Here is a 27,379-nt window from a genome sequence, read left to right as displayed (position 1 = left end):
ATATACTTGTGCTCCAATGAGTATGTACTGTATATACAAACCTAAAGTTGTAAAAATGTATAAGTACAGCATACATAAGGGTAAAAGCATTTGTTGATATGTAGACTTTCTTTTCTATTTTGAAAAATGATCAATTCATATATAAGAAGGGGTAGGACTCTAGGGTTTTTTTACTTCTTTCTACTCCTTTGAACACATATTTGTGATGATGACTATTTTCTTTTCCTTTTTTTATATCTTACCTTCACTTTTTGCCAATTTATTACCGAATTGTATATTTTATATGTTCAATATACAAAAAAATTATCAGTCAGTTCAGTCTGTTGAGTGGGTTGGATGCAGGGATCTTGAAGGTCCAGCAGGTGGCAGTGGTCAGTGACACAGTATCAGCACAGTATCAACACAGTGTGTCAGTGTGTCGACACGCCTCATGAGGCCTCATGGACCCATCACTAGTACTTACACACAAACTTGGTACCGAGACTACACGCGAAAACACGACGAGGTCAAAAGCCACTAGTCAATGAGCAACGAGGTAAGCAATGCCATAAACAATACTCCCACAACAGGTGTCGAACGTAGGAGTCCTTAAATAGTGTCTCTATAGATTAATGATTGCCAGCAGGTGTGCTAGAGAGACCGCTCCTGCCACCTGCTGGCCAGACCGAAAAACCGAAATGTGACAGAGATAATGATGAACATTGTTCATCAAATAAACAAAATGAAAAATATACAATTAAAAATCGTGAAATTGTTCACTATTCAAAAGTGGCCAAAAGATTAACATGTCTGACTACCAGTTATGAGGTTCGGGGTTCGAGTCTTCGCTCCTACTTAATTCTATATCTTGACGCCTATTTTCTATGTGCTCAGAGACCTGCATGTTAGGCCCACCACCACACGGGGGAAGCATTGTTACTCCATGTGGAAGTTAAGTCCATTTTTTTCCCCTTCATGTTATATCACTTGCCGCTGAAGACTTCATATTGCTCCTCCCCACGGCCTCCCAAAAAATGTCTCCTTCCAGGCTTGTTTAGAAAATATTTATTTCTTGTAATGTACACTGTACAAAGGCACCACAACTTGTGAGACACCGTGACATCTCACCCATCCCAATCATACGTGGTGGAGTGTTCCTTTTCATTTAGCCGAAGCAGCTAAAAAGGTTTTATTGAACACAGATTGATTGTGCAGTGATTCTCCATCATTCTGCTGACAATACAAGCACCCAATTATATAACACAGCACACAGAAAAAAAATGTATGTTTGATAAATAAATACTATGATTCACATGATGATTTGTGCAATTGATTCTTCAAAATTAAAAGTAGTCATCTACAAATCAGTCAGTTGTCAGTACTTTTTCATCAGTTTCTCTGTTCGAACATGTCAGACAGATAAAGGACTGCCGTTGGCCATTGTAGCGGCATCCAAACCACAAAGTTTTTCATGAAACCTTTTCAATCAAAACACTCTCCACTTAAACCCAAGCTACGATGTTTCCCCAGTCGCATGATTCAGTTTGTTTGTTAAACGAGATCGTATGTTTGTTCGTAATTTCTCCCCCCGTGTTGATAGTTCACATGTTTAGTTTGGGTGAAGCAGCGAGTGTTTTGCGCACCATTCTCACGGTTCAGATTTTCTGAGTTTGATCTGGCCTTGCTGTGTGGAACCCAACTCTGCTCTTACTTTTGTTTGTTTTATTATGCAACTAAAGAATTGACATTGGATGGACATATTCAATCATGCCAGCCTCGTGTTTGATGGTCACAGATCAGCAGCATCAATGCCCTTTAAGGATGACAGTCATTGCTTTCTGTCCCTTCTTTCCATTACCGTACATACAAACCTTATACATTTTTACTACCTCTTTGCACACTATTCCTACTTATAAATATTCAATTTTCTCAATTAGAGTTAGAAAAAAAACATGCAATGTGAAATAGAAGTGTACCTTTTTTGCTTTATCATGTGTTTGAGGCTATTTTTGGAATACTGGCAGTTGCTGACCATGTAAAACATTATATGCTGTTCATTTGAATGTTTGCAGTCACCAGTGTAATCTGAATGTCTTCGTTGACTTGATGGAAAGACAATGGGGCAGATGATCTCATCAAGACAAACGTCATTACTTCATGAAAGGTACTTTGAAGCCTTTTTGCGAAGATATTCACAGGTAACTGTAGTTTTGGCTGTTTTTTAAAGTGTCCTTTTTATGCCGACACATAATCACACAGTATTAAAGCTGCCATAACTTCAGCTTTAATCAAATAGCCTACGGTTTGGCTGCTTGAAATGTCATAAGTTTGTCTTCTACAGTATAGTGATATGAACCAATTGAAAGCGCGACTGTATAGAAGGTACCAAATAAAAAAAATGCTGGAACATGGTTCTCTGCGTGTGACTCGAGTGGGGTTGTACAGACATTACTCTACAGTATTAATGGAAGCGGATAAGATTCTGTGACTGTAGATGTTGACCCTGGTGCATATTTTTTGGGGGAAAAAAAATAACCATCAGCAGTTGTAATCTGTGATGTCACTTGAGGTTGAGACATGAACGATTTTTGTATTCCCTCATTTTGGATACACACCTCCCATTAATCGTACAAAATTTTCCGCTGATTGCCTCCATTGCGATTAAAATCAACAAAGGTCGCATGATGGGATGCCTGTAAAACAATTGCGAACATTGAGTGAACATGAGTTTGTGTGCATGGGTGGTCTAATCAGCAATTCCGCCCCCTCACTACTTTCTTGGAAAAATGTTGTGGCAGACAATTGTAAGACAATGTCAAAGGATCACAAATTTTTACTTGTGTGGTCAGAACCAAACTTTGGCTGGCGGTGGAAAGAACACACATCTTTCACATTTGAAGTGTCTGCATGCGTGCATGTGGCTTAACATGCATGTTTTTCGTGAATGGGTGAGGGGACTGAGAATCTGTAGGAAATCCATGCAAGCATACGAACTGCACAAAGAAATGTCCAGATAGTGAAAATAAGCATCTGGCACATTACAGTATTAGATTATGTGCATTCGTGGCAGAAGGATGAGTGGAAGGCATGGCTGCCTTACATTCGAGAGTCTGAATCTTGGCTCAGTTCTCCCTGGGCCCATGAATGTGAATGCAATTGACTGGCCAGTCCATCCTGCCTCAAGTTCCCTCGTTCACAAGCAAAAGCAGTACGAAACTGGATTGATGGACTTTAATCGGAATTGGGCCCACAGAGTGAAACACGGAAAATAAAGAGCCCCTTCAGGTTCATCTGGTATCATTCTCTGGGAACATTGAATGGTTAACAACTAAAAATGATTCAACACAAACCGTAATTTCCCCAAATCATCTACTTTCCAGCTGACAAAATACCGTCTGATCCATATCTACCCTCCACAATTGTACCTCACGAACTGCCCTTTTGTCCCAATGTAACCTCCTCTCCAGTATCCTTACTCCATCCTGTCGCTGCCGTCACCGTTGATCTGAACAACACAGTCCTTGTCCAGAGGGTCCTTGGAGTGCATCGTGTCAAAGTGATGGTTGCTCATCACATACCTTCCGCAGGCATCCAGCCCCAAGGCGGGCGCAAAGCAACGATCAAACTGGATTTCCTGCCGCAAGTAGGAGGTCCTCTTCTGGCAGGTGTCCCCTGTTCCCTCCTGCGAGGCTGACAGGAACACCACCAGTTCAAAGTGATTGGACGTGCCTTCACGCAGGGCAGGGTAGAGGGGGCTACGGTGGTCCAAGGGATGGTAAAAAGTAAGTGGGAAGATGAAGAAGGGGCAGGGATGCTGGCCCAGGTGGTCCACGTAGAAGTCCAGGGAGGTTTGGTGCAGGGGTTGGCCTTCGTGCTCCTCATAGAGCACGGCACTCACCTTCACGTCGACCAGAGGACGCCGCAGCAGGTTTGTGGCCCGTAACATGAGGCAAGTTTGGCCCTGGTGCTGGCCCACCACACCCTGGTGGCTGAACTGGATGGCTCCGGCTCGCTTCTGAGGACAAGAGATCTTGGCCACAAATGCACCTGGTAGACAATTGAGAATTGGCAAATTACGTTCTTCATGACACTGTTTTTCACGAAGCAAAGATGTACTTTTGGTTTGGGATTTTGTGACACGCTTCCGAAAAGAAGGACCAGCTTTACTATTCAAGTCCAGAATATCTTTTCTGTAACCACAACTTGTCTGGTAAAATAGATGTCAAAAGATTTCTCGACATTTTGAAATGAAAGCCCCATTCATCTTTTTCAGGCTTGCACATGATGAAATGGAAAAGTGACCTGTGAGGCAAAGACTTCAACAATTAAAGTGTCTTTATATTCCTCATTGAGTTGTGGATTTGCAACACACACTCAAACAGACAACTACTTCATGAGCTCTGCGCAGCCATAACGAAATGACGATAATACCAAAAGCATAGTTAACTACTGACTAAACGAAGGAAGAAGGAGACAAGCAAGACTCCTACAGATATTTATTTTTTTGCGGATGTGAGCCCACAAGGTTTATGTGCCTTTTGTGTGTCTTTCGTTTATTGTTTTGTAATGCCATTTGTATTTAGGCCAAGGATTTATGCCTATTTATTTATAGACTTCGTGTCATGCTTCATGCTACATATGGATCAATATTCTGATTATTCTGAAGTGATATCAATGGAAAAAGTGTTTCTGCCTGACAACTGAGACACGGCAGAGATTGTAAATGGAAATAAAACAAACTAACAAAAATGTGAAATGCCCGTTGTAAATTTTTGTCCATGCCTCACCTCTGGGTTATAAAAGTTTTTGTTAGTGTTGTTTGTTAGTTTACTTGGTGATCATAGAAGAAACTAACGTTTTTTGTTTTTTTTGTTTGTTTTAAATGTTACCATCATGTTTTACAGTCAACCAATTGAACTTTGGGTTTAACATACAAAAGTTGTTCCAGTGGAAGCGTAAAGTAAATTGTCAGGGGTACCACGTGGACACAGAAGATAACACATGTAACGTAATTTTTTTCTGTCTACGTATTGTCACATTATAGAAAATGTAGGACTCGATTTTGTGTACTGTGTTGCATTGACATTCTGCCAGTTTACTGGAAACAGCTGTTTTTGAAACCATGTATGTTATGAGTATAAAGAGCTCTTCATTACATGGGTGTGTTGGCTTGTCACGAAGAGTGGTCGGGATGGCTATTTTTCACCACACCAAATACATTCACACACAAACGACATCCCAAATCTCAGTAAAAATGTTTATTTTATCTCTGGAGGATGTTTGCCACATTGTTAGCAGTGAAATCTTGTGATAAATTTAAAAAAATGGGAAAAAAATATTGACCCTCGTCTTGTATCAGCGTGTGTGTGTGTGTGTGTGTGTGTGTGTTTGTCCTATTTGTTTTAGTCATTTTAATAGGTTACTTTTGTTCTCTTTGCTTTTCCTGTCAAGGTCTTCAGCTGTTCTGCTTGTAAATGCTTTTAGTTGAAGGGTCACGAACTGCGGTCCTCAAGGGTCCCCATACTGCATGTTTTCAATGTGCCCCTTCTCCACCTAATTTAAATGATTAGCTCATCGACAAGTTCTTTAGAAGTCTGATATTGAACCTGATCATTTGAATCAGGTGTTTTAGAGGAGGCAAACATCTAAAACATGCCGGATAGAGGCCCTCGAGAACCGGAATTGGTGACCCCCATTTTAGGTGTTGTGCTTTTGGTTATGTGAAGCACATTGAGTTGGCTTGTGTCTGAATGTGCTTTATAAATACATTTGCCTTGCCTTGTTGAATGCAAGTTTAAAAAAAAAAAGGTCACTGTGTACTGTGTACTAAACTACAATTCCCAACTGACAGTTCGACCTTCCTTCTTCTCTGTGACCGAAAATCCATCCCTTTTATAGTCTGCTAAAGCGTACGAGGGTCGTGGGTGTGCTGGCGCCCATGTCAGCCGACTTCAGGCGGTCAGCGGGGTACACTCTGAACCAGTTGTCAGCCAATCGCAGTTCTATGACTAAACAGTAAAACAGAAATACATCTGAAAAGCTCATGTATGAAATTAACCATTTCAGGGACAGCAGTTACTACAGTGGACAGCTTATCTTATCTCGTTTACAGGGTGCATGAAAGGGTTAACTAACAAAAATAAAAGTGGAGGACATTTTGGCTCAAATTACAGCTAGTTTTGTTCTATAAATGTAAAATGGAGTTTCAGTTAGTTTTTGTCTTTAGGGCTGTTCACACGGCAAGATTTGGTCCGGTGCTGCACCGGGGCTGCCCCAGTAGAGCGTTCACACGTGCAAATTAGCTCCGGGGTAGCCCCGGAAAAGAGCTTATACCGGACCAAATTTGACCCACCTCAGGGAGGTGGGTCAAATATTTGCTCCGGGGCAAATGGTCGTTTGCGAGGCAGCACCGGTGTAAATGTGTACGAGTGAACGCAACTGGGTTAAATTAGCTCCAGAGCAAATGCTTGTGAAGAGTTCAGTTAGTATTCGTGTTTTTATATTAATGTTTTAGTTTTTTCATAATTTTTCATTTACGAGAAAAACCTCGCCTCAAACACATTCCATGAAATTGATCAACAGCAAATTTTCATTACAGATGGCTCTATGTGCCCGTAAATATATTTGAATGATTATTTTAAACATGTCTTGGCCTTTTTCCAGCACATCTAGATGTCTTAATTTTTTTGGGGTTTTGAAGTTTTACCCACAAAAGCTTGCCCAATATGAATTTTACCAAGCGTTATCATTTATAGCCATGTCGTTTCAGAAAAAAATTAACCTGTTGCTGAATCTAATCCTTAATTAAAAATATTATGGAATATATGACTAAGCTACATATCACAATAGATTACTGTATTATCATTATGATGAAAGCCTGATGTACTTGAGAAAAAAATGCACAAAAAAAATAATCAAGAAAAGTTTTCTCGCATTTCCATAATTATAAAATTTGGGGGAAATTTTGTTTGACCGGTTTTATCTTTTCCAGAACCAAAGAAACATATTTGTTATGGGCAACTCGGCTTCTGTTTAATTCCAAATGTGTCCTGAGTTTCATGTTGGTCAAAAGAAGGGTGGAGGAAATAAGTGTACCTGTGATGAATGCTTCAAGCATGAGCCCCAGCAACATCTGCACAGCCAGCAGTGCTATGGCACTCGGACAATCGCCACTGGGGAACATGGTGCCGTAGCCGATGGTGAGCTGCGTCTCAAGGGAAAAGGAAAAAGCGGCTGCAAAGCTGGTGATGTGTTTCACACAAACCACATGCCCCTGCGGCGGGGCGTCGTGATCCAGCACATCTAGGTCTCCGTTGATGTGAGCCAGCAAGTACCAAAGACAAGCGAACAGCAGCCAGTGGGCCACAAAGGATGCGCAGAAGGTCAAGAGGACCCATCTCCAGCGCAAACCCACCAACTGTCCCCACATGTCATGGAGGGCTAAAAGCCAGGCCCGGCTCGACGCTCCGAGCCATGAACCAGAGGGACACAGCGGAGGGCGAAGGGTGCAGCGTCCGTCTTTGGTGACCAGACGTTGCCTCTTTGCTGATGACAGAAGAGGGGAGGAAGGCACCTTGCTGTCCTGAGCGCTGCTGTTGGATTTGCTTGTCATCTTTCTAGATCCTGCAAGAAATGAAAGAAACACAGGTTTGGTGTTTCCTTTGTGCTCAAAGCTATAATGAAATACCTTAGCCCTTTCATACACCCTGTAACCTGATAAAGTGATAAGCTGTCCACTGTAGTATCCACCGTCCCTGAAAGCGTTTATCATCAGAGGATGTTCTCCATGCACATTTGCAAGCAAATCATATTTGTATCAATTATACCAGTGGTGTCAAACTCATGTTTGTTGCGGGCCACATTGTAGTTACGGTTTCGCTTGGAGGCCCGTAATGAATTTTGTGCCACCATATCAATGTTTAATCGCCTCCACATATTACATACACAGGGCGGAATAAATTGATGTATAACTAGTTTTAAAATCACAAGTCAAGAATAAGGACTAAGGAATAAGGACACACACACACACACACACACACCAATAAAAAGCCACCACATTTGCGAGGATCTGACTTCTATCATGGCCAAGGATTGGGTCTTATTTTCTTGACCCTTTACTGGTTCACATTTCTATTCAATGCCGCCAAATTTACAATGTCCATCTAATTATTCCATAATTTTCCATAACCTACATGTAACATGTGAATTTCCTCCTACGGTGTGTGCATGAACTCTGACAGCCAGATGTATGTGTGACAAGCAGAGAGCTGGAGTTTTGTCCTCTCCAGAGTTTCTATTTCTATGTCAATATTGTTGCCAGGTGATTAGAGCAGTTCCCAGCTGGAAATCCGTCTGAGGAACACAGCAACATGCAGAGTAGGAATGTGTCTTTCATCTGCAGGGAGCTCGAAACGGAGCAATTGCACAGCTCCGCACTGATTTCCTTAGCCAGCTCTTATTCACATTTAATTGGGATTTCATATGTTTCTAAAGTGATCTTTGAAGATTTTCTTTCGCACAGCACATTGGACAAGATGAAAAGGTTCAGGCATCTAAGCTCAGGTAATTTTGTGCTCTAGTAGTTCATAGGTGTCAAATTCATTGTAGTTCAAAGGTCACATTGCTCTGTTTGATGTGAACCAGTAAATTCAGAGCATTATATGAAAAAAAAATCAAGTCTCGTTTTAATGCAAAGCCATCCATCCATTTTCCAAACCACTATATCCACACAAGGGTCGCATGGGGTGCTGGAGCCTATCCCAGCCGTCTTCGGGCAGTAGGCGGGGGACACCCTGAACCGGTTGCCAGCCAATCGCAGGGCACACAGAGATGAATAACCATCGGCGCTCACACTCAAACCTAGGGTCACATTAGAGTGTTCCATGAACCTGCCATGCATGTTTTTGGAATGTGGGTGGAAGCCGGAGTATCCGGAGAAAACCAATTCCGTCGCAGGGAGAACATGTAAACTCCACACAGGAAGGCCGGAGCAGGGATTGAACCCACGACCTCTGCACTGTGAGGTTGACGCGCTAACCACTGGCCCACTGAGCCACCCTCTCTCAAATATATAAAGTATAAATACTGATTACATATTTGAAACATGCTGGTACCCACACACACATACACAATAATTCCTGAGGCTGTGGGGGGGTGGGGTGGCGATAGGGATCTTACCTCACGGGTTTCACCTTTTGCGTGGCATTTCTGGTCCCCATTAACTACGAAAAATAAGGGATTACTAATACTTCCGTGTGCTAGCCTTAGATTGGTCTGCATCATGCAGTACGGTTCTTGGGGAGGGGCCTACAAGGGCCAGTGCTCCTGTAGCACTGATTCCGGATGCCAATGTGGCCCCTGCCTCTGAACGTAGACTATACAGTAGCGCCCAGTTGCCGACGCAAAAGGTGGAACTAAAGTGCTGCACCACTGAAAAAAGACAAGCGTGAAAATGAGCAGCAGCCCCCAGAGAAGCAGTCCCAAGATTACCACGACAATGAGTGATATTATATTGTCAAGGTAAGACCACAATACAAAACCAAGCAAGCCTGCAACAGTAGTGTTGCTGAAGTGTAATTCCTCTTCACGGTTAAAAATTTAAAGTTAAAAAAGAAGAGACAGATGAAGATTCTGAGTATGAGCAAACTGAGACTGTCACTTTGTCCATGGCACGTGGACAATATAATAATAGTGGCACAAAAAGAACAGAGTTTTTCCACATTCAATCATGTGAAAACATACCTCATGTCCACTATGATAGACTAAGCAATCTTGGTGTACTTTGCATTGAGTATAGGAGGTCAAAAGCACTGAATCTGGAATCACTTCGGACGGTTTGCCAGAAATCCCCAAAATCGCAGAATACGGTTGCTGTAATAGTAGGGGGAGCTTAAGACTGTTCCACGAGATCTGCACCTATATGAATCCTTTTTTAGCACTTAATTCAATATGACTGTGATTGTTATACTGTTTTTCATCTTCACTGTAATGTTATGTCTGCAAAGGTTTAAAAATTTGATAAAAATAAAAGTCAAATAAGATTTTGACTCTTTGTCATGTTTGCCCTGGGTTGAATGTGCCGCTCTATCAAAACCCCTGGCCCCAGCCAGGCCCCTACAGTGAAATTGATCTAGAACCGCCACTGGCATCATGTTGTCAAAGCCATGAATCATGAAGCAAAACCCATCAGGACAAAATTTGCTGTAAAAATAAAAACTTAACCTCTATCAATCATGATTAACGATACTGAGATAATATACTGTGAATGGTGAAATGCAGTATAATAAAATGCAATATACAGTGAAATGCAGTCTTTGACAGGCACTCATTACTCCATACAGAGGTCCTAGGATATAAAAGACTCACCAGGATTTTCAGCAAAAAAGAAAAACCAATATATCAGTGAAGCCCATCTCCCACTTAGTGGCAAATGTTTGAGCGTGTTTGCGAGGGTAGCAGATCTAGATTTTTCTTAAGGGTTTGTTCAAGTTCCCAAAGACATTTGCTGGAGGTTGGCCAACAGTTTTAATGGCCTCCGCCAGTTTTTCTTGTCGCAAGGAAATTTCGAACATGTTCAACATGTTTGCGACCATGAACGAACCCTGGTGAGAAATCAAACATTCACGACCTGCACAAACACGAACAACATAAGGTGGCTGCCCTCTGGATTCAGCCATGAGAGACCAATTGTTCGTCCATTAGAAAATCAGTCTCCGCCTCGACTTCAACCTTCCCCACTCAACCAAGTCTCCCTCTTCCGTCCTTCGCGACAGCCCTCTCAGCTTGTCTCTTCCGATCACAAGTTGGAACTGAACCTATACAGTGGTACCTCTGCTGACAAACGTCTCTTCATACGAAAATATCAAGTTACGAAACGCCTCAACAGGAAAATATTGCCTCTAGTTACGAAAGAAATTTCAAGATACGAAAGGTGAAAATACAGTATCGGCTGTGACTTTTAAAAATTAAAACGCGGCAACTGATCAGTCCACACCCCAAAAACATTAAGTAGCGGCACAGCAGTCGGGGCTTTGTTGTCATCGCCCAAGTGCAGCTGTAAGATAGACTGATTGATTGTTTCCGACCTAAGCCTGGTTCCTATAGCAGATCGTGTTTATGTTTGCAGATTCAGGACCGCAGTCCTGTTTTTGTTTTCATTCATTGAAAAGAGAAGATAATTCATGTAATAAGACTGCCGACTTTTGGGGGGACTCTCGGGTGATGGTTGCACCCGGATACTAGCGTGGGCTGAATGGGTGGCAACAATGGGCAAATGCCATCATGCAAAGAGGGTAACAGCTCACAGAAATGCATTTGGGGGGGAAAACTATGAACTATGAACTAATTCATTTGGGGAAAAACAATTTCAATTATGATCTACAGGAATTGAACGCATTTATTTCAACATTTGTGAGGTGGACTTCTACCTACTTCACAATTGGGAAATTAACTTTCCCAACACTGGAGCTCAGCGTATGCTATCGAGGTCAAATGCAAATATTAACATTATAGTCTGTTGAATTAATATATCAACAACTAATCTGTTTAACAACACACATTTACCCCTTCAAAGAATCGTATGTTCATCTGACTACTGTTCAATGTGCGGTATGAGGACATTAATAAAGAGGTGGGAAAAGCATCAGACTGATGCTGACTGTGAACGAGTCTGTCAAAGTGGTCACATGCGAATCATATGCTGCATAAGGCTTCATTATACTAAGCCGGTCTGTCATAGCTGTCTGAATGAGTGACCTTAGCAACAGTTAGAGCATCTCTAACACACAGTTAGCATTGTTTTTCATTTCTTTCCCAATATGTATTTTCACCTTTTCAGGAACAGCGATCACTCTCGTGGACAGTTTATCATGTTATCGGGTTACAGGGTGCATGAAAGGGCTAAAGGGGACATAAGTGGGGGTTTAATTGATTGCATCAAATGTGTGTTCCTCAAGTGTCTACCCACCCATTAAGTGTGAAATTCTGAAAACGAAACATTAAATTTGATGATTTGTCTATTTCTAAATATGCATTTGTAAACAAGTCTGGTATCATTTCAGTCATTTTTATGTTTAGGGACACAGTACACTAGTTTTTCATGATCTATGTTTTGTTTCATGTTTTCTCTGGGTCCATTTTGTTGTGTCTTGTCTTGCTAAATAGGTTTTTGTGTCCGCTTGTTCTCGTCAGCCCAGTACCGTTGTTGTCTTCCAATCAGTATTGTCAGGCACTTGTATCTTGTCCAGCTGTTCCTTGTAAGTTTGTTTGTCTAGAGTTCCCTGGTTTCTTTCAGTCCAGGGGTCCGTTTGACAAAGAGTGTTCAGCAAACTTTGTGTTCAACGCTGAACTCTGAGTTGATCTGCTCTGAGATAGGAAGCGCTTGAGTTTCCGGGTACAGAGCAGCGGATATGAAACAGTTTAATCAACTGTCTTCACCTGGAGTTAAGGGTGTGCACTGCAACTATGAAAATCCAGTATCAATGAATCCCCAATTTGATGAGTCACCATGGCAACGGGGAAGAGGAGGGCTGTGTTTTGTCACCCCACTACAACTGGAAATATTAAATCGCTCATGCAGTGAGTTTGAACACATTTTCAGGAAAAAGTGCAACGCCGCTGCGGATGCTAAATAGAGGGAGACCTTTGCTGCTCCAGTTATAACTTTCAATGTAGTTTTTTGCAGTCACAATCATATAACAGGGAAAAACTGCTGCCAATCAATTAATTGAATTTTTGTGCAATTCCGCAGGGCACTTGGGAACAGCTGAAGATGAAATATAAAAATATTGTTCAAACGGGTGAGACCTCAGCATAACACACTTTTCTGACCGCCCTGCATACTTATAATTGCTCAGCATCTCCAACATTGCACAAAACAATTAAATATGTGAAGCAACACAAAATATCTGCTGGGATGAGATAGCGTGACTACGATTGGTAAAGTCAAGTGAAGTCAACAGTATTTATAGAGCACTTTCAAACAGCCATCGCTGCATACAAAGTGCTGTACATGGAGCGATTTAACATACACATTAAACAGTAAGATGAATCGGTAATAAAGGTGGTAGAAAGCACCAAGCAGTAAAATCAAGAACAAATCTAAGTCATGCTGAGTCGAACGCCAAAGAATACAAGTGAGTTTTGAGGAGGGCTTTAAAGATGGGCAGCGAGGAGGCTTGCCGAATGTTCAGTGGGAGGTCATTCCAGAGAGATTAGGTTGTGTATGTTGATGATGGACATGAAACGGTACTGCTCTCAAAGAAAATTGTCTGAAAATGCTGATTTGAGTTGCCTCCCTTTACTCAGAGTTTCCTCTCATTTTAGGGTTAACAGACTCACAGTTCACTAAACCTGCTTTGTGAAACAGACCCTTCACTCCTTCCTTGCTTGCGTGCTTCCCTCCACATGAGTCCTCCACATTTTTGCCTCAAGCACCACAAAACCCCTCAATTTGTGACAAGTACAATCCACCAAATAGCCAATTAAAAATAACGTAGGAAAAATCAAGACATACACAATACAAGTACTGTACGCGATTCATTCAGTGGTACGCGATCTTTAAAACTGGTGGGCCTGCTGTAAAGTGGTGGTGCAAGGAATGCAAAGTGCTATTGTAAACCTTTTTTGTCCCTAACACGAAATTCGTCCTGGGCACACAATGTGGCCTGGTTGCATTACATTGTGGGATCTGTCACGCAGGGCATCCATAGCAATGAGCCTCTCACGAAGCCATGGATGTATTATTAAATGTGAACTGTAATAACCAACCCATGTGGACAGTGGAACTTTGGGACTCACAATATAATGTAATGTAACAGCAGTTACTACAGTGGATTGCTTGATCAGGTTATCAGGTTACAGGTTAGCATTATTTGTGCAGGAAAGGGTTAAATGAACAAGACTTCTCTTTTCAGTTATCTTTCCTTCCATTCTAGATATTGTTTGTCCTCATTTGGGTAACGGGTGGGTGAACCTATCCCAGCTGACTTTCAGCGAGAAGCAGCTCTGACCCTGGACTGGTCACAAGCCATCAATGTCTGAAAACTGGCGTACTTGCTGGAAATCTACTGAAGCACAAGGAGTGCCGGTCCATTAAAACTCCACACTGGCCTCTGCCCGTTTTGGGCCCCGAGAACTAAATTTGAAGTCTATTATGAGAGTATTCTGTACTATCAGACCTCTTTAAATGAATTTAATCAGTGGCAACTGAAACTAAAATGACCCCTCAATCGTCGAGTCTAATATGGCTCCAATTCAATGTGTGAATATGTTTTTAACCCACAGTCCACTCTAAATCAATACATAATATATGACATCTATGAACTATCAATGAAAATCAATGTCTCATTTGTCCAAATGTCTGATGAAACTGACGAATTTAAAAAAAACACGCTCTGCGTAACATACAGTATGTACAGTAAAAAATTCCCAGAGGCTGGCGGAAAACGCACAACGACTCTATTGACCCCGCCATCATGGTAATGACACAAGACTGAGACAAGTCAGCCATTTCCCCTATCTCCAATCTGAGTCAAACTGGTAAAAAAAAAATGGGATTCAATCAGTCACTCACAAGGCTTCATGTGAAATTCAGTCTCCGAGACTGAAAATGTATTCATTCACTGAGGTCCTTCTATGTATTTTAAATGTAGTGCATACACTGTCAAAAATAGTACTAATGACTGCTCATTACACGATATGTACGATCGGACATCAACCTACACAGTATATACCTTGCATGAGTATACACTTGTCCTAACATTTTAGGCCAGGTTATTTAGTTTCCTCAAATTGAGAAGACTGACCACTTCGCAACTCATTGTCCTGATCTGAGTGTCGTTTCTAACCTACTCACCTCAATCTGCAGTCAGGGTTCGAGAGGGGCCCGCTGACCTTTTCACCAATGAACTGGTCTGAGGTCTGCCAAAGGGGGGAAAAAAAGCCGACGAAACCGATAGGAATGCTGTAGTAGTTCCTTTGGCAGGACAGGGTATTAATCGCAGAGAAGTCCTGAGACAAACACCGTTTGTGTCACCACTGAGTGTTTTTTTTTTTTTTTTGCTGCTGCAGCTGGAGTGAGCGCGACGCTCTCTGCACCGCGGATCGGCAACTTCCAGCTCCGGGCCAAGAATGATTCAATTGGTCACGTTACTCTGCATGGAGCCTATTAGTGTTCCCGGAAGACAGACGACAGAAAGAGGGCGGGGAGGAAGAATAACACCTTGTCACAGTTCATTCAAAAAGCAGCTTGTTGCTGGTTCGTGTCCCGGTGCTACTGAAAAAAACAGAAAAAAATGTGTTGAGAATGTGTCCGCATGCAACATATTTCAATATTTGTACACATGCAACGCGATCCCATTTTGTTTAAGATCATTATATGTGTGGTTTGCCTAAACATATACCTAAAATTGTTGCAAGTAAGTCAATAAATCCGCAGAAACATTGTTCAGACAATCTGCGTTCCTTCTGTGTTATGCTAAGTTAAAACAATGCAAATCCCAAGGATCTGCTGAAAAGACTTTTGCATTCTGCTCATTCGTACCTTCCGAGGACATCATGAGGGCGTGCTGCAGTCCATGAAGTTTTGGTCTTGTAGGATTTCATAAATATGTTGCTCTGGTTTTCACGGCAACCTTCTGAATTGATCGTGAAACGGATACTCCATCACTGCTTGACCGCAGAATGGCTAACGTAATTACCATCGGGTTTCTTTTCTGGTGACAAAAGAATAGCAAAGGCACATGACAGGAGGTAAAATCTCTGCGATGCTTTTTGACCTTTGAGCAGTAGGACACACAAAATACATTCATGATTATTTAGAATATGCGATTATTACAAGTGAAGACTCCTTTTTTTGCCATAACAGTCCTGGGCCACTTCAAGATCTATGTGGTCCAACATAGACCACAGACACCTACAACCATGAGCACCACTTACAGGACAGCACCGGCTGAGTGACAACTTGAGGCCCACTTTAAACAACACAGCAGACTCGACAGCTGTGCAAGCAGCTCTGTGAGGCTGCAGTTAGCCACAGGGGTACGAAGGCAAACCAATGGCATCTTCATCAAATTGGTCTTCTTATGTATTTAGCAAATTAGCATTCTGCTATGATCATTCAAATATCAGCAGACTTGATTACAGATTAAGTCTGTCTTTATTATTGATTGTTGATGATGATTATTTCTCTGACTGGACTCCCTCAAAAGAGCATCAAACAGCTGCAGCTCATTCAGACTGCTGCAACTCGGGTTCTGAACAGAACAAAGAGACCATAACTTATTACTCCAGCCCAGAAGGCCTTCCACTCGCCCCCACTCAGCTATAGAATAGATTTTAAAGCTCTGCTACTGGTCTATAAATCAGGGAATGGTTTGTATCATGAATGCGTTAAAGAAATGCTGATTGAATATTCAGCCAGTCGGATTCTGTAATATGTAGACTTAAGTCATATAGTGGAGCCCAAAGTTCAAAGTCAACACGGTGAAGCTTAATTTTGTAGTTATGCTGCACACAAATAGAATAAGGTGGCAACAGAAGTGAAGTAAGCAGCAAGTGAAAAACTTTGCTCCCCGCCCCTCAATATATTTGCTCAAGGTCTTCTCATCTGTTTTTAAATTTTAAATGTTTCTTTTAGGAATTTAAAATAATTAAAATCATTTTAGATCCTTCTTTCAAATGTTATTTTACTTTCATAAAGGTTTTTGTTAATGAAAGTGTTCTGTTAATGTAATTATTGTAAAACTCTAAAGACTAAATGGTTTAATTGTTCGCTCTTTTAGTAATTTTGGTAAGACTTTTGTTTTCCCTGCTTTGCTTTTGAAACTCATTTACTGTCGTTTGTAAATGCTTTTAGGTATTGGTATATCTTTGCACGTGTGAAGCACAGTGAGTTGCCTATTGGATGAAATGTGCTACATAAATAAAACTGCCGCTCTTGCCTAAACAATCCAACAAAAGACAACTTGATAAGTCACTGTCAACCACCTCTTCAAATAGAAACAACACTCTTTGTGTACAAGAATTTACATATTGTGGAGAAAGAAGAGAGGTGGTTTGAAAGAGGAGTTGAGGGCGGCCTTCATTGTGAGAAAAAAAAAATTCTGAACAGACGTTGAGGTATGCCGCACCACCTACGTATCCACCACATACAATGCTGTCCTTTCATCCCTTCCTAAGAGATTCAATAATTCAGCTATAACAAATAAACAATGACATTTGGCTTTTGGATATCTACGGCCATAATTACAACTGAATGGATGATTCCCGGGAATACAGAGAGCTGCATAAATGACATTATTCACAGAACTGTTCAGGCAACTGTGATAGGATTGACCTGAAATGGCTGTTGGGCCTTGTAGTTTTTTACATTTACAGTGTTTCCCTGTTCTGTAAGCATATAAAATTGTTGCACTTAAAAATCAACATGTTTGAATGTATAATTGAAATAACAGTTTTATTTCTTGAAACAGCGATAGTACACTGTCTTGCAAGATATCATCTAAGGCAGGGGTCACCCACCTTTTGGATACAGTTCATGGATGAACTGAATGGCGTTTGGATCCTACAAACAGACATAAACAAAATCCAGAACAACAAATATTCATTTATTAACAAAAGAGCACCGACAAAGTATAAACAGTCATCGCTGGTCACAAGGAACCAGGAAAAACAATGCATTGAAAGTAAGAGCTTGCAAAGATACGGTAATTAATAGTAAATCCAAGAATATAAATGAAATGACAAGAGTCTAATTGCACGAAACAAAACAAGAATTAGCCAAAGATAATAATATCAATACCTACAGGCAAGAGACGAGAGAGCAAAAAAGACAATGACAAGATCAAGAGATCTAGAAAACAATACTTGCATGAGCAGCAAACAAGGACAACAGTCCAACGGGGACTTGGCAATTAGGCAGTCCTTAAACACATAGCTAAATTGATGTAAACATTGGCAGCAGGTGTGCACGCTGGAGGGAAATCCCTCCTCTGCCATCTGTTGGAGACTCACAAGAACAGGATCATGGCACTTTTAAACTGCGAACTTCTTGGGTATCAATTGATTTGCTTTTAATTGATTGAGTCACAAATTAATTCCACTTCGCAACCATCCGGAAGGACTGTATTTATATAATTAGATATCGCTTACAACTACACTTTGTGTCTGTAGTCTTAATTTCTTCACATTTTTGAAAAACAGCATACATTTAGATTTAGTGCAAAGAGTATACCATTTTTTTCAACTCTCAGAACATCAAATTGTTCAGATTTTTAGCATGCAAACCCCAACATTAAAAAAAAACCGAACACTTATAGTTTTGTAAATGTATTGTTTTATAAACAAATGAAGATTAAAACAGTATTTCATGCAATTCCGCATGCCTTGAGCAAACTTAATGTGAAAATATTGACATCATAGCAAGCAGAAAAACAGAGCTGATGATTTGATTTCTCCTTTCAAGGAAGAAAACCGTCAGAAGTAACATGTGGTCAGGAAGAGGGAGAATAAGGTGATTTTATTATTTTCAAGTGACGATTGTTTGGCGCGTGTAGACAAAATGTTCCGGTCCTGCATCGCCATCTTGTGGCGTTCCTTCGTGTTTGAATTGCGTCTTTCTCTTTTTCAACGTTGAACTTCCATGTTGCTTGTGTGGTGCCAGAAGAACGCTTAAAAAAGTCTATCAGCACACTGGGTATACAGAATATTTGCTTGTTTAATTTCAATTTGGAAAGGTTTAACATGGTAATTTACATACTTATTTTGCATTGTCCGTAGCTCCGAACTGTGATGTGTTTACCAAGCTAAGGCAATTGAGCTGACGAGGACAAGGACAACAGTCTAACGGGGGACTTGGACTAGCGCCCTTGGAGAGCGGAATGCGGAACCGAAATGTAAAATGTGTAATTACTGTATTAATTGGTTGACGTATTTGAAAAGAGAACGTCATTACTTTTGTTGATGAGTAAAATTCTATGTTATTAGGATGGAATTATGATATATTTTCGAGAAAAAAAACGATAAAATTTGGCAGCAATGTCTTGTTTTCAAATATAGATGGCTGAGCATTGGAGAGACAACAAATCGTCATCAACATCTTCAAATGCTTCTTCATCATGATTTCTATCATAAAGGAAGGTACAGTGGAGTGGCTCGAGGGATGAAGCGAAAGGTTGGAGTGTCTGGACCCATGCTTCCAGATCAGAAAGGAGAGAATTCCATTCTTTTCGTTTGTCAGCATAAAGGTCAGTGGGGATCGTTGCCGTTAACCACATGGCTTCTGCTTATCATATTTGAGCGTGTAGATTGGAGAACTATCAATGTGTCTATTTCGACTCAGAAGGGGACTGACAAACTGACAACTGACAAACAACCAACTGACAAATGAGGCGTTGTTCGCGTTCCTCTTCCATCACTGCTTATTATTGAAATTAAATCCTTTCCAGGCGGCCCGGTAGTCCAGTGGTTAGCACGTCGACCTCACAGTGCAGGGGTACCGGGTTCGATTCCAGCTCCGGCCTCCCTGTGTGGAGTTTGCATGTTCTCATGTCTCATGTCCTGCGTGGGTTTTCTCCGGGTCCTCCGGTTTCCTCACACATTCCAAAAACATGCGTGGCAGGCTAATTGAACACTCTAAATTGTCCCGAGGTGTGAGTGTTCTATAACTCGGTGGTGGCCTCGGCCATCCATTATGGCATTGTCTGCTGGTCAGACAGCATCTCAGCCCGGGACAGAAAGAGACTGGAGCGACTGGTCAGGAAGGCCAGTTCTGTCCTGGGTTGCTCCCTTGACACTCTGGAGGAGGTGGGCAACAGAAGGATGCTAACTAAGCTAAAAGCTATGATGGCCAGTCCCTCCCACTCCCTCCAGCCCGCCCTGACAGCACTTGGTAGCTCCTTCAGCCAGAGACTGTTACACCCGCGCTGCAAGAAGGAGAGATACCGACGCTCGTTCCTACCGACTGCTGTCAGGCTGATGAATAAAAAATAACAATCATAATAATAATAATAATTAAATGATGTGAAGGAAAATTGTAAATAGTACTGCGATTTATCCATTTTGTGTTCATATTGCATTTAATTGAAAGATGTTTGTTGTCTTTTTTTTTTTTAAATCTTTCTCCTTTCTTCTTTCTACATACATTCTTGCTGCTGGAGGCTGTAAATTTCCCCAGTGTGGGACGAATAAAGGATATCTAATCTTATCTTATGTGTGGGCGTCCGTGGTTGTTTGTCTCTGTGTGCCCTGCGATTGGCTGGCAACTGGTTCAGGGTGTCCCCCGCCTTCTGCCCGAAGACGGCTGGGATAGGCTCCAGCACCCCCCCCCCCCCCCCGCAACCCTAGTGAGGATTAAGTGGTTCGTAAAACGGATGGATGGATGGATATTATCATTATTATTGGCCAGTGGTTAGCGGGTCGACCTCACAGTGCAGAGGTACTGGGTTCAATTCCAGCTCCGGCCTCCCTGTGTGGAGTTTGCATGTTCTCCCCGTGCCTGTGTGGGTTTTCTCCGGGTACTCCGGTTTCCTCCCACATTCCAAAAACATGCATGGCAGGCAGATTGGACACTCTAGTCTAAATTGTCCCTCGGTGTGAGTGTGAGAGCGAGTGGTTGTTTGTCTCTGTTGCCCTTCATTGGCTGGCAACTGGTTCAAGGTGTCCCCGCCCACTGCCAGAAGACAGCTGTGATAGGCTCCAGCACCCCCTGTGACCCTTGTGAGGATAAAGTGGTTCAGAAAAAGGATGAATATATACATATATATTTTTTATTCAACCTCAAATAATGGTGGGCAAAATAACACGGAGGAGGATTTACCCACTCCTCAGTAGGGAAAAGTAGCGATTGGGGGTCCAAAAAGTAGCTAGAGGTCGCTAAATGACCATGTGCATGCTGGAATGGACGTTGTGCGAGAGGACTTGGCATGCACGATTCAATTGCAGACTGGACAGTGAACATCTCCTGCCCTGACTGCAGCTGGGAGGGGCACCGCGAGAGGACTGGGACGCCTGTGAGTGCTTTGGGACGCGGGGAGAGGCCGACGGAAGCACCCGCTGCATGTCGAGAACAATGTGAAAGATACGTGCTTTTAAATCAGAGTCTCCAATAACACCAGAAACACATGATAGATTTGAAAAAGAGTCGCACAGGGCTCTGAAAACTCACTGAATATTGCAGGGAAGTCGCTAAATTGACAACACTGTGTTGTATAAAAGTGGATGTGACAAAAAAAATCTCTTTACAAGACGCGTCTTGTTGGTGACGTTTTATCATGGGAACGTCTCGTTTGGAGTTACGCGTGTGGAGGGAATAAAGTCACGTGACTGTGTTATTCATATTGTATGATGAGACATCATTTAGTGAACAAATGAGCCTGAGCTCAACTTTATTGTTGCCAGCACGCATGGTGATCTCCGTGAACTGTGTTTGTTTACCGGAAGCCTTGTCATGTGCTATCAATTCTAAACACACAGCGCCCTCTGTTGGCTATATGTATCACAATCACATATCAAGACAGTCACCAGGTACAACGAGCGTTCGCATTCGCCGATGACGTGCTACACGGTTTAAAACGGTTTGCATCTGACGCCAATGCTGAGCGAGGTCGAGAGAGAGAGAGAGAGAGAGAGAGAGAGAGAGAGAGAGAGAGAGAGAGAGAGAGAGAGAGAGAGAGAAAGAGAGAGAGAGAGAGAGAGAGAGAGAGAAAGAGAGAGAGAGAGAGAGAGAGAAAGAGAGAGAGAAAGAAAGAGAGAAAGAGAGAAAGAGAGAAAGAGAGAAAGAGAGAGAGAGAGAGATTTTTTGCGACTTATTAAACTTAAGTTAGTTATTAAAATCAGTCGGTTTTGTCAGTCCGGTAGCTATCCATTCATTCAATTATAAACCCAAAGAATAAGACCCGCTTACACACTGGAGCCACAGCAAGGCCTTTAAATACTGGCACCCCAATTTCTTTGTTCCCCTGCATCCTTTGTACCATTAAATCCCCCCCCCCTCCTGCCCCTAAAAAGCTGGTGAAATTTTATCAAGGTGTTGAAATAGACTGAGTGCAACGGCATTGGAAAAATCTGACTTCTTCAACAAAAAACAATAAAATGCATCAGTCGTTCACCAACCAACTTTATTGTAAAATTATATTTGTGTCATGATGTATGTATGTGTTGAGAGAAAAATAAGTTATAAAAAGTTAATGTTGAGGATATCCATTCATCTCAAATACAAACTCCAAGACTGCTCACTGTGCAGCAAGAGCTAATATGAATGAAACATCGAGTTATAAACGCATTGGCTGATACATTGGTTCATGAAGTATCACTTTGCATTATTGTCCATGTTTTTGTTAAGTGTTCGGTTGAATTATTTTTGTTATTTTATGGTCAATATTCTGTGAAGCGCTTTGTTACAACTGCAGCAGTTGCTATTTTGTAGAAATATGTACTGTATTGTATTTACAGTTGTTTCAGATTTGAAGCTCCTATCGATTGGTTTATTGTTACTGATTTTATTTAAATCTTGCACTTTTGAATCACCAAGTGATTTTCTGTTGTCTTGATTAAAAAAAAAAGACAATAAAATGACTCGCCAAGCCAATTTTTCTTGGTCACTGCTGTTTTTAGGTACAAAATTAACAATTGTTTTATTTTTTTCCAATATTGTGAGTTTTTATACAGAATAATGATCCAAAAGAGCCACATATGGATCGCGAGCCATAGGTTCCCGACCCCCGCCTTAGATCCTCGACAGAAGTGGAGAACTGTGTGCTTGACAATATTGCCCGGAGAGGATATCGCAGACATCTCCATTATTGCCCTTTTGATAACAGGTATCCTGCTGTTTGGTTTGAGCAGTTTTCTGATCTTTCGCAAAATTCAGCCGGCAGGAGCAGCTTCATTGGGTGACAACAAGCTGGCGGCCTACATAGAAGATGGGGGTGCGGGTGATCAACACTCAGACTCATGCGTCTATTGAACTCAACCGCAAGGTGCATGTGGTGTTGGAGTGACTTTGCAATATGGAAAAAACGGGAATAGTTGCACCGACCTGGAAATTTGATTGACTGATTCAACAAGAATTCTGCAGATTTACGCCTTGGATAGTCACATGCTAAAAGACATTCAAGGCTGTCTGAAATTTTTGACGGCCTGTTCCCAAAACAATTGTTACCTGGACTTTGCCCTGGATGGAAAGTCAAACGGACGCAAGAGCTTCTTCCCCCTACACCTCCAAGCCTGTGACTGATCAGGTTTTGGCCTTGCAGCTGCAGGCGCAATGTCAAAGTCTTCGCTGCTCCCTCCCACGTAACAACCGGGAGACTGATCTCACCAACTGCGTGCAGCTCATTTCACAGACTGTGACGCTCCCCCCACCTTCCTCCCCTCCTTCCACCACTCTATTCATTACATGTTAAGTCTTGATAATTGTTGTACCATGTGTATGTTTTTAAATGTACGCTACATGTCCTGAGTTTTTTTCCTCTAGGTCAAAGCATCTTCCCATTAAGGAGAATGGTTGGAGTCCTCTTCCCGACTGTTTTCCTTTCATATCTAAGATATCAGAGCGCTTAACAGCGACCTGCCAGGCTTCTCGTTCTGTTTCCACTATGTTGGTTATTGCTGTCTTGTTTATGTTCCTCTGAACGGGTTGTAACTGGGAAGTAAATTCATTTTGTGTTTCTTGCACACTTGGGCAATAAATCTGATTCAGATTCTGATTAAAGCACTGCCCTGAGGTAAAAAAGATTGAGAAGTGTTTGGCCGACCATACTCGCTCTGAAAAAGGTGAGAGAAAATGCTGAACAAAATTGTGAAGATTTGTCTGAATGTGATGGCAAGTCATTTTGCCCGGGGATCATTAGAGCGTTTCGAGGCTTAAAATCTTCAGCAGCATTTAAGTTCTCTCCATGCAACCATCCATTTTCTGATCCCCGTATCCTCATAAGGGTCGCGGGGCATACTGGAGCCGATCCCAGCTATCCTCGGGGAGTAGACGGGGGACACCCTGAACTGGTTGCCAACCAATTGCAGGGCACACATAGACAAACAACCATCCGCGATCACAATCACTCTCCGGAACAATTTGTTCCATCATACCTGTCAACTTGTACGTTTTCCCATATTTTATACCTTCTTTTATCATTTCAAATCATGTACGCCGTATTACAACTTTTATACAGGGGGGTGGGGATATTGTGAACCGATCTCACAAAGAGCATTTTTGCTCAAATCCAGATCGTCTCACCCACTGGCAGCCAACGACAATGCAGTCGTCGATCGCTACTGTTGGCACGGCAAACCAGCAAAAGTAATACTCAATCGTATATTTTTTTTCATCACTGCGTACGGTAGAATTGATAAAGCATGATGTGCGCATGCGCGGTAAGTCGTGTTGAAAGGGGAATCGTAATCATTAATAAGGGCAGCTATTAACCAAGTTTGACAGGTATGGTTCCAGTAACCTCCCAGATGTTTTTGGAATGTGGTAGAAAACCGGCGTACCTACAGAAAACCCACACAGGCCAGAGGAGAACATGCAAACTCCACACAGGAAGGCTGGATCGAACCCACAACCTCTGCACTGTAAGGACGACGCGCTTTACCAGTCGACCACTGGGCTGCCTCCACGCAAAAAAAGAATTTCTGAAAGGGACTGAACTTCAAGCACAGGTTTCTCACTTAAAGATCAGGTAGAAGAGTAAACACAGTTGTTCCCATAATTTATGAAGGAGTTGGATCAATTTGCTTGGAACATTGCATGGGCTAAAAAGGCATACGGGTTCGTCAAAACATGTGAAAGAGCGAGGGAGCATGGGATGGGGCATTTTATGTATGCTCATTTTTATGGTGTGGCTCTTTGCAGTAAGACAGTCAAAGTTGTGTCTCTTTGCCTTGGGGTGGCCGACCACTCCTTGTCTAATGCATTCCAGGGTATTGAATATAGTAACTTACCTTATTTTGTGGCCGACCATTACAGATTTACCGATTGAGGTAACCGCCACAGATTTTTTTTTTCTCCTCCAGGCTGAAATCACGCTTCACATTTTGATGACACAAGCAGCCACATGAGGCTGCGGCTTGGGTTGACAACGCCTTTATCTCTCGAAATTAGAGCTGTCAGTTTAGCGCGTTTTTATTGGCATTAATTTGAATGAATTTTAACGGGATTAAAATTTTTCTCGCGAGATTAACGCGGCACACGTCACAAGCGCATGTATGTTGCTCTACAAATACACCAGAAACAAAACAACAAGCGCGCTGCAGAAGTCCACGCCAATGTCCGTTTTGCCAGCCACGGCAGCGCGAGACACCGAAAACGGATACTTAAAGAGTTTATGAATGGAAAGTTTACTTTTAAAAAGTTGCCATATTGCTCCACTGACAAGACCAAAGTTCTGTTCTTCTCTCTCTCTCTGTATCATACAGGTATACAATGTATGCCACTGACGCGATTGTTACTTGTTTGGAACTATTTTGTGTGGAAGGTTATAGTGTTCTGTGTCCATATAAATAGAGCGGGTGGACTTCTCTGTGTTCGTCTCACAGTGACAGTGCGCTACAGTGGTAGCGACCTAGCGAAAGTAAAATGTCTCCAGTGTTGTCATCGAACCAAGTGTAGTCATTCGAAATGAGGTCTACACAAAACCGTAGAGAGACTTCCGCGCAAGAAGGACCAACACAATCAACATAGCCTGACTGTGTTAGGGGGAGTGACCCTCTCCCCCCTTTCAGAATGGTTTGCCCCTGCAGCACGGGGGAAGTGCGTATGCTTGTTTGTAAGGCCGGCAGTTTCGAACATAGCGGCACATAATGATCACTAGTGTCCGGTGTCTCGTTATTCTTCAACAAACATACAGAAACAGACTGCTGTGTTGAAAGCAAACTTGAGAAAATGAAGTATGCAACCATGGTTTAAATATACTATAGGCCGAGTACTAGTGTACCGTAGATGTGCACTTTATAATGTTATATTGCTCTGTTTTGATTTCATTAAAAAAGCTGTTAAAATAGCTGTTGTGTGACAAAATATTTTTTTCACCGTTATTGATGGACAGTAATATTGTGTGAGAGATTATGTGTGAATAACTGCACCAAGTGAAAGATGTTCATGTAAAATTAAAAATTGAAATTGTTATTTCAGTAAATATTTGCATTTGGCACATAGAAAACTGATTCATGATTCCATGTTGATGAGAGCATTAAAATGGGGGAAAAAATGGGACAAAAATCGAAGGAATGTCGGCGCCATTGACTGTCGGTGCTGGACAGACCTGGGGCGCTTGTGTTTTTTGCGCCAGTAATGGGCAGCATTTTTCACAACCCCGATTTGTTCAGTGGCTATGTCAGCGCTGTTGGACAGTTGGCGTTGGTGCGGCTGGATGGATGGCCGCTGAAGTTGAGGATGAGGAGAGAGGAGCGTTGGCGAAGAGCGCCGATGCGTATTTGGAACCGTGAGTCGCCGCTTGGAATTGAAATGGATTTCCATGGGACAGGAGAAGTGAACCAATCTCTTTTTTCGTCAATGGATGCTACAGCTTCTTGTTAACTTTGAAACTTAGCTTGTAGCCGACGTGTGCACATTTTGAGCATGACGTCTCTGATCCACTGGTTAAAGGACACTTTGATTCTCTCCTCTTTCATCTCAAACCGCTTCAAACAACAAAGCGCGTGACGGAAAAGTGGTTAGGACTGCACGACTGTCCGTGTTTTATGTTATGTGTTGTGTTTATTATTTTACTTTATGTTAACTGTTTTGTAAAGCGCTTTGTTACAGCTGCCGCTGTTGTGAAAGCGCTATATAAATCAGCATGTATTGTATTGTATAAAAATGTAAAAGGAAATTCAGAAACGATAAAAAATGTGAGTAATTACGATTAATTTTTTAGTTCATTTGAGTTCATTATGACAGTTGCATTTTTAATTAGATTAAATATTTTAATCGTTTGACAGCTCTACTCGAAATATGAAGGCTTGTTTACCATGTGTTTGGGATACACAGCATCTAATTGCCTAAAATCAGCCCTAACAGTAACTTGCAGTTTAAGTGAAGAAAATAATGATTTTAAATAGCTGTTGTAAACTTGGCACTCCTCATGGAAGCGGTGATTGAAGCATGGAGATGGCATCATCATGCCTGGCGTGCTGGAGAGCAAATACTATACTTAGAAGGAGAGCTCTGAATATCTTTGTAGAAAGGGTATGATGGGGTTCAAGTGTAAAAATGATTAATTTAAACATAATTTGGCACTTGAGTGCTCCATGTTTGACGTTCGTTTAACAACTGTAACACAGAATACACCGCGACTTTGAACAATCACATGTGAACAAAGGTCTGAGTATCTTTTTTTTAATTCTTGCACTGCAAGTTGCACAAGTTTTGGGTTCACATGTCACACTCCTGGACCATGATTTC

The 27,379-nt window shown here is 41.9% G+C and overlaps 1 protein-coding gene across 1 annotated transcript; it reads right to left on the bottom strand.

Moving 5' to 3' along the window:
* Nucleotides 1-1,029: 1,029 nt before the first annotated feature.
* kcnj13 (potassium inwardly rectifying channel subfamily J member 13) lies at nt 1,030-15,681 on the bottom strand. Its single transcript, XM_052079045.1, has 4 exons — nt 15,521-15,681; nt 14,834-15,250; nt 7,075-7,602; nt 1,030-4,026 (listed from the first exon to the last, which is right to left on the bottom strand). The coding sequence occupies exons 3-4, from the start codon at nt 7,589-7,591 to the stop codon at nt 3,452-3,454; spliced, it is 1,092 nt and encodes a 363-aa protein (XP_051935005.1). The 5' UTR covers nt 7,592-7,602; nt 14,834-15,250; nt 15,521-15,681; the 3' UTR covers nt 1,030-3,451.
* Nucleotides 15,682-27,379: the final 11,698 nt, after the last annotated feature.

The sequence above is a fragment of the Hippocampus zosterae genome, chromosome 10 (genome assembly GCF_025434085.1).
Source record: "Hippocampus zosterae strain Florida chromosome 10, ASM2543408v3, whole genome shotgun sequence".
Lineage (NCBI taxonomy): Eukaryota > Metazoa > Chordata > Actinopteri > Syngnathiformes > Syngnathidae > Hippocampus > Hippocampus zosterae.
Note: the sequence above shows the minus strand (reverse complement) of the source record. Positions and strands in the feature narration are given on the sequence as shown.

Excerpts from the sequence above, each read along its gene's own strand:
- kcnj13 (XM_052079045.1), bottom strand. The coding sequence starts at position 7,591 with ATGACAAGCAAATCCAACAGCAGCGCTCAGGACAGCAAGGTGCCTTCC. Across the intron at positions 4,027-7,074 it reads GCTTGAAGCATTCATCACAG|GTGCATTTGTGGCCAAGATC; the intron begins GTACACTTATTT and ends ATTGTCTACCAG.